Below are 8,068 nucleotides of genomic sequence, written 5' to 3'. Positions count from 1 at the left end.
ACACACACACACACACACACACACACACACACACACGTTCATTTTTCACTGTTCCAACGTAGCTAACTCTTTGACACAGTGTACAGTAATTTTGTTTCACCCCATACAGACTGCTCTCATGCCGAGGAATGCAAGAATACACACACAGAAATTAAAATGGATTGATACTGGTCAATTGCAATTATAAGGACTCTAGGAGAAACAACAACTTCTGCTAGCCAGGATGTCAAAACTTAATTATAACCCCAATAATAACAATAAATTAGTCAAAATCTTTAGACAGCCAATTTTCCTAAATATTTGTTGGTACTGCTTTACAAGTCTATCATTCTGTCCAAGGCTCATAAGGAGTTTAAAAAAATACACATAGATATATACTGTATGTCCACTTGCACTTGACCCTGTGTGTATGTGTCTCGAAGGCCGTTCATAGTAATGCACGAGCAGAAGGCAGAGTAGTACGGGCGAAATGGTCCAAACAGAAGGCCGAGGAAGTCCAGCAGTAAAGTGAGCATGAGTCAATAGAAAGTTGCTGATCCCAGGTGAGAATTATTGTTCAGTGTCCCGGGGTGTAAAGAGTGAAGAAAAAAGGAGCACCGCACCCAGTTCTGTGGCAGAATGTCTGAGCAGAGGTGTATCATTGAACGAGAGAAGTTCACTGATTGGTTGATGCTTCCAAAAGGGAGTCAGAGATTGTAGTTGTTGGGTGGTCATATGAGGTCACTCCGAATCACGCTGGACCTCAGAAGCATCGGCTCGACAGATAGGACAGGTCCGGTTAGCCTGGAAGGAAGGAAAAAAAGGAGAGAAGGGTTAAATGGAAAGAAAATATACCTTCTGTGATCAATACATATTCAATACAAACACTACAGCTAAAAAGAAGTCTTCAAATTGTCTACTTATTGAAGATAAATGAAGACTGAGGTAATAGAAACAAGCTTAGGGAGCTATTGTGACAGACTAGCGGTAGCACTTAGCTGCTGGCTAGCTTAGCCATTTGCTCACTATCTACAGTAGTTCTGGTCTATTATGCAAAGATGCATGCATGGATTTTGCTGTGCCACTTTTTAGTGTGACCAGGCTTTAAAGCTGCGACTGCACGTTTTTAGCGATGTTGAGCAAAAATTCTTTTATAATTTTACAGCATATTGTAATTAAAATGGTCTGCGCCTTCCCTTGGCTCTGTCTCCAGGCTTTAGACATGGCCGGGAGACGTTGGTCAAGCGCAGATCATTTCAAAGAGAGAGAGCACTCCTATTGGCTGTTTTGTGCATGCGTTGCCCGTGTGACAGAGATGGGAGAGCTCCCTGAACTGGTCTCACTCTACTTCAAATTAAGGTTATTTTTTGGTCTTCTATCCACCACTGCTGCTTCGAGGGCGCAATGGAAAAGAGTTTATACATTTACAGTTATTCGTCTTCACTCACCTTAAGCCACTTGTCCACACACTTGGCGTGGAACTCGTGATTACAGGGCAAGACCCTTAGGAGCTGGCGAGACTCAAAGTCACACATACATACCACACACCTGTAAGACAAAGCAAGGTTGCTACCGTTTAAAACAGCACCACCTCAGAACTACAGCCAACCAGGGAAAACATTCCTCTCAACACAGATGTTGCATAAGGCAGAAAGGTACTCACAGTGTTTGCTCAGATTGATGGTTGTTGGAGTTGAACCTGTATGAGGGAAGCTGTTCTATATCTGCCTTAGTTAGGCCACGGGGCTTGGCCTCTCCAAGACGTTCTGCGAGGTTTAGCAGGGCCTGAAAGGAAAGGTTTAGAGGACAATGTTCACAATTGAAACAGGATTGTCCCCGGTCAGGTCAAGTCTTTAACCCTCCCGTTGTCTTCGGGTCACATTTGACCCCTTTCCAAAAGGTTTCTATATCAGAAAAATGGGTTTCTTTCAAACTAAATTTCCCAAAAAGTAACGTGGATGGTTCCCAACAACTCTTCTCACAAGTTAAATAATTAAATCACTACTTTCATTGAATTTGTGTGTTTTCTGTCAATTTTATAGCATTTGGAGAAAAAACAATAAAAATGTAATTAAAAAAAAAAAAAAAAGCTACAACAATTTTGGGGAAAACACCACAAACATGTCAAAAGGTTCAGAAAAAGTGACAAAACCATCGGGGGAAAGACAAAAAAAGAGTTGAAAATGATGACCATAACCTTGATTAAAAAGGTTTTTCATTTAAATTTGGACTAAAAAAAAATAAAAGTTTCCAGGTCGGCGCGAAGACAACACAAGGGTTTATGAGTATGAGGAAAAAATGGCTTACTGAATGAAGTGTTACCATGTGGAAACTGAGAAGGAGCGAGGGAATATCACAGTATGATGTACATAGTTCCCCAACAAACCTAAATGAAATCCTAACGTGTATCATGCGTTAACATTATTATTGACTGGATGTTGAGCAGTAGTTTGTCCTACCTCGTAGTTCTCCACCTCTCCATCTTCCACATCCAGCTCTAGATTAATAGTGGGGGCCACATTCGGGGGAACGGGAAGCATCGAGCTGTATGTGGTTGAAGACAAGGTGCACACATTTAGCATACTGCATAGGTCTGAGGCATACTCAAATCCTTAACTTGAGGAAGCAAAAAATACTTACAGGAAGTAAGGCAGGAAGCTGGGGTGGTAGGGCGATGGGGGTACAGCCTGCGGAGAGCGGTACCGCCGGCTTGTGAATCGGCGAGGCATAAAGTGGGGATAGGGCTGTGAAGGATGGGACAAAGAAAGTAAATACATATTTAATCAACCGAGCGTAATGGTTTTTTTTTGTTTAAACGACAATAATATATTATGATCCAAATTAAAGCCCGACCGATTTATCAGCTGATATTATTGTGCAATAATATCACACACAATTCACACACTCACTATCAATATCTGCATTCATTATGGCCGATAAAAGAATATTAAAAAAATAAAATAAAAATGGACGAAACCCCCTTTAACCAAGCTCTGAGCGTTGGCGTGGCATAGTTTGTCCACCAGAGGACGCTCTACAACGTCCTGTTGGCAAAACTCTTGATTTTTTTGTTGTTGTTGTTGTGTTTTTGTTCAAAGGACTTTAAGTTTCATATCATAAGTTTGTATTTTATATTATCAGAACTTTAATATATTTAACTTTCCCTCTGTTCTGTTGTATTTAGGTTTTTAAATATTTAAGTATTTTTAAACTGCATTATCATATTATTTTAGTGAGGACTCAAATAACTACAAATATTATGTTAGGGAAATCTGTGTTTTGTTAAGCGTTTCTGGCTTTATTTATTTTAAATATACGGTATACCGGCAGACATATATCACCAAATATTTGTATCGGGTAATGAATGTACTCACCACTGTAAAGAGCTCCTGCGACAGGGGGTCATGGTGCGAGAGGAACTGGAGGGGTGTGGAGGGCGGCAGGGCGGAGGGAGGCTGATGGTGGTGGTGGTGGTGGTGGTGGTGGGCGTAGCTGAAGCCTCCACCAACTGAAAGCTGCTCTCCCAGAAGCTCAACTTCATTTTCAATCCTCTGTAAGGGCTGAGAAGAAACACACTACATCATCCACTACAACAAATAGCTGGCAGCTTTATGGTGGAACACTGATGTTGACAAGTAGTTTTTTAGGGCATTTTAGCTAATCAGGATGGCAGATCTCTCATACGAATATTATTATATTATTATTTAGAGGTAGAAGACACCCCTCTGTTATATGACTAAAAATAATTCAACTAGGGGTAAGTAAATCTAAATAAAACTAGTACAACTTTAAAAATATGAATGGGTTCCTTTATGCATGCCAAAGTCTTTGTGTTGCCATTATTATTAGTATAGATTGATGCAAGTTCATAAACAGGATCAGTCAAAAGTTTGGACACACTTTCTCATTAAAATGAATGGGAAAGTGTGTCCAAACTTTTGACTGGTACTGTAGACAAATATCAGATAAACTCTATTAATATAAAGCATTAACATACCGATCGTGGCTGTTGCGTCTGAAAAGGCAGAAACTGTGTGGGTGCAGGGAGGTGGGGCGGGTGGTGAGAGAGGTGGGGCGGATGGGGTAGCAGGAACTGAGGGTCACTGGACAGCAGCGAGGGAAAGGCATAGGGCACCGGCAAATGTTGCATTGAACATGCTTGTAGCATCTGGGGAAAGGGTGAATAGGAAGAGGAGAAACAGAAAAACAGAACTGTTTTAAATGCATGTTCTTCTCACGGTTGGAAGTGTAATGTGACAAGTCGTGCCACACGATGGCAGCCAAGACCTGGAAGATTAACAAGACCCTTTAAACAGGCAAATGTTCAGCAGGTCTTTTCTTGCTTTTTCTTCAGTTTCCTTTGGAGCACTTTCATTTTTAACTGGTTAAGCGGTAACAGAGACTGCACAGCACAACGTGTACATTTGTTATTAACAAGCAAACCCACACACTCCCACAAAAACGGCACACTGCTGAGTTCTTCTCACCGGGTGGTAGTGCTGTCCAGTGCTGAAGACCACACTGCAGGCAGGGACTTGTTGTTGTGAAGAACAGGTAGGGGGAAGGTGCTGGCCACTACACAAAGGTGCTGCCAGACTGTGGGGAGGGACTGGGGTCACTGTGTAGGAGACTGGTACACTGGCTTGCTGCAGCTGGGGAGAAAACAAACCAGAGTTAAGACCCAGAGACACACACAGAGACACGCACACACAGAGACGTACACACAAAACATGGTGAAATGCTCTATGGCTAATCTTACAGCACATTCTACAGTGCTCACTGCTCACAGTCTGAAGCCCCCCCCCACCCCCCACCCCCACCGACTAACTTGTTCATGTAAGTCCAGGACCATGGCTCCTTGCTGCTGTTGCGTTGCATGATGCTGTTGCTGATGATGATGGTGAAGGTGGTGATGGTGAGCAGCCGGGTGCAGTAGTCGTGGCGACAAGGTTGGCGGGTGGAAAGCTCGGGGCTCCTCCAAGCCAGCCACCGCTCCTCCGGCTGTGGAAGGCTGACCGTAGGCGCTGGGTGTGTGAGGGGGGTACGTTGGGTGTGTTCCTGGATGGGTGTTGTGGTGGTAGTTTTCATCCTGGTGCTCTGACGGCGACAGGCGAGGTGCGGGGGCTTGGGTGGAGGGGTGTTGATGGTGAGGCAAGTGACGAGTGGGTCTGGAGAGACGGCCACGCTGACGCCTTGCTGGCGGGCTAGAGGTAGGAAGAGAGGGACAGTTTTAAATTTGGAAAGCTCAGTTCAATTACAGTGGAGTAAAGATGCAGACATCAAATAATTTTTTTTTTTTTATAAAATCAACTTGCCTGCGTCTGTGACGAGCAGGAGTAAGGCATCTCTCCTGGTGGTAGTGCGTGTGGGGGTGAGGTTGTCTCCGACTTGGGGGTCCTGACTCCCAGGGGCGGATGGGGGGAGATGGGGTGGATGGTGGGGGGACGGATGAGGTTAGCTGTTCCAAGACCGACTGACTGGACAGCCTCTGGCGCTTTGGACTGGGGCTTTCCTCACTCTGCAGAGGGAGGGGTGGAAAACAGGGGAAAAAGATGAAAGAAAAAAAGAGTGGGAGAGAGGATGAGTGTTGTGGTTAGTGACCCATAGCATCAAATCAATTTCACCATGCTTAACAGTCCCTCTAGCCTACAATCCATACTACTGCATAGACAATAAGTTCCTTTGTGCTCATGGCATTTCCTGTATGATCCAGTGTGTGTGTGAGTGAATGAGTGAGAAAGAGAGCATATTACACCCGTGTTCTGAGGCCCTGAGGGTACAGAGCCACTTCCTCTTGGAGTGAGGCTATGCAAAAGCAAGACAAGCACTCACAGGCCCATGTGCGAGTTAAACGTACACGCCCTCAACTGGAGAGCTCGACAAATACTTCTCTTGGAGACAAAGAGAGTCAGTAATGTGCACAAAAGCTGTGACATAGCTGAACGTGTAGTCATCCAGATTTAGACTGACGAAGGAGTTATCATATACCCTGTTTTAATCCAATCAACTCATCTGTGAGTCACTTCACTTACAGTCAAGCAGTGACTCTCACACTTGGCACTTGGTGAAGCAAGAACAGACACACACACACACACACACACACACACACACACACACACACACGCTCATGTGTCAGTTCTTAGTCACCATCCACTTGCACACAGCCATTCCGCAATAGCGTCGCAATGAAAGTCTGTCCTTCAGCCGACTTTGTTTATCCACACAGAACCTAGCAAAGGCAGCATATTGCCGCCCTGGTGTGTGATTTCACATAGCATCCCAGAATTCCAGGAGCAAAAGAGTGTGCTGTGTGACACAACAGTGTTTGCGTCTACCGTGTTTGACCCTTTCCGCACCGTTAATCACCCATGTAAATCCGACCGGACCCACAAACCTCCAACTTAATGCAATGAACAAGCACAATTGTCAGTCAAGAGGTGGACAGAGATGCTCGCAGTGCCCGTTTAAGTGTTAAAGAGAGGGAGAGAGCAAGTGGAAGAGAAGGTGGTCTATTGCACATTTCTGTAAGGCTAAGTAAGTGATAACTTTGGCTACTCGGAGTGCTGCTGTGTTCCTTTTTGACCTGCCTGTGGGTCGACTCGTGCATCGTACTGTAGTCTAGGGCTGGGTACCCATTTCAAAACTTTTTAAGCACCGACCAAATTGCCTCTAAAAGTATTGAGCATTGAAAAATGCCTTGTCGTGTAATACCCAATTTCATTAACAAAGGAGTAAATCTCATCAGCGTCAGTGAGCCAACAAGCATGCAGCACGCTTCCACCAAGATCTAATGTCTATGATTGGCTGTCTACGTTGCACGTCATAGAGGCACGCAGGAAAACGTCAGACAGGGCCCACTTAGTAGGAGCTGGAAAATTAATAAAATGATGTGTGCGGTAATGTGTAATCTTGTAATTTAAGTAGGTTTTATAAAATTTGTATTGGAACCGGTATCAGTAATGTTATTGATACCCAGCCCTACTGTAGTCTGCATGTAGCTCACCATGCCGGCTGTCCCTTTCACCCAGACATCGGTTCAGCTCGGGGACTGCTCTTTGACTACCTTCGCTGACACCTTAAAGAAGTCCCGCCTTGAAAAGGCTGTGTGAAAGGGGCTATTCTGTCTTATGCAGACCCTAGCTTTGCTCTGAGGTACACACCGGTTCTTAGAGAGAGAGAGAGAGAGAGAGAGAGAGAGAGAGAGAGAGAGAGAGAGAGAGAGAGAGAGAGAGAGAGAGAGAGAGAGAGAGAGAGAGAGAGAGAGAGAGAGAGAGAGAGAGAGAGAGAGAGAGAGAGAGAGAGAGACACACACACACACACACACACACACACACAGTTACCATCTCAACACTTCTCTCTCTATCTACTAATTTGATCCCTGCTTCCACATCCCCTCTTCGTGGGAGAGACACTGTGTTAAAGTGTGATAAAAATGACTGAGCGGCTGTGACTTTTAAACACACAGACACACACGCATACACAGCTCAGCAACCTTAAGAGCAGTGTGATAGCTAACAGGAAACAGCTGGAGAGCAGGCTGCAGAAACACACACACACACACACAGTTATGGAAACGCTCGCAGACATGCGCAAATTCACATTCACACATGGGCAGCTGCCACTGTTTGAGCTCTACAGCCTATAAAGAACAATGCCTTCTGAAGCTCTCTGGAAGGCGGACACTGCTGTTTTAATAAACCTGAACTAAATGTATGTTGACTGTAGGGCCAAAACTAACTGTACACTAATGGCTCTATCGCTTACTAATCCACCACTGGATGTGACCTGAGCTTGACCAGTTTATGGGAAAGAAACAATAACAATTACTTCATTTTTTCAGACTGCATGATAGGAGAAGGCTGGAAAGAAGGAAGGGCAATTGAACAAAAAAGAAGTAAAGAAAGATTAGGTGTGTAAGACAGATGAAAAAGAGGGAAAGCTTGGTGTAGCCTCAGGGTGCACTAGGCCCTATATGACAGAACACATTTAGTTGCAGCGAGGGACACACCATGATGTAGAGTGTGTCTGTATTACAGTGGTGTACACATCCATGCTTGAGCATTTGTCTGACTGGTGCATCAGCAAGCCT

At 44.5% G+C, this 8,068-nt stretch overlaps 1 protein-coding gene across 2 annotated transcripts in view; it reads right to left on the bottom strand.

The window, feature by feature from the left end:
* Nucleotides 1-159: 159 nt before the first annotated feature.
* rnf38 (ring finger protein 38) overlaps nt 160-8,068 on the bottom strand; it is a 22,910-nt gene continuing 15,001 nt past the window's right edge. The window contains exons 4-15 of one of the 2 annotated variants that reach the window (XM_034897733.1): nt 5,295-5,497; nt 4,808-5,183; nt 4,467-4,631; nt 3,977-4,147; nt 3,354-3,539; nt 2,620-2,723; nt 2,439-2,523; nt 1,643-1,764; nt 1,428-1,527; nt 614-783; nt 442-579; nt 160-309 (exon numbers count right to left, since the gene is read on the bottom strand). In XM_034897733.1, the coding sequence (XP_034753624.1) occupies nt 721-783; nt 1,428-1,527; nt 1,643-1,764; nt 2,439-2,523; nt 2,620-2,723; nt 3,354-3,539; nt 3,977-4,147; nt 4,467-4,631; nt 4,808-5,183; nt 5,295-5,497 (1,575 nt within the window). In that variant the 3' untranslated portion in view covers nt 160-309; nt 442-579; nt 614-720. The remainder of the gene's footprint in view (nt 310-441; nt 580-613; nt 784-1,427; nt 1,528-1,642; nt 1,765-2,438; nt 2,524-2,619; nt 2,724-3,353; nt 3,540-3,976; nt 4,148-4,466; nt 4,632-4,807; nt 5,184-5,294; nt 5,498-8,068) is intronic. The other variant, XM_034897742.1, reaches the window with a different exon arrangement.

The sequence above is a fragment of the Etheostoma cragini genome, chromosome 2, assembly GCF_013103735.1.
Source record: "Etheostoma cragini isolate CJK2018 chromosome 2, CSU_Ecrag_1.0, whole genome shotgun sequence".
NCBI lineage: Eukaryota > Metazoa > Chordata > Actinopteri > Perciformes > Percidae > Etheostoma > Etheostoma cragini.
Note: the sequence above shows the minus strand (reverse complement) of the source record. Positions and strands in the feature narration are given on the sequence as shown.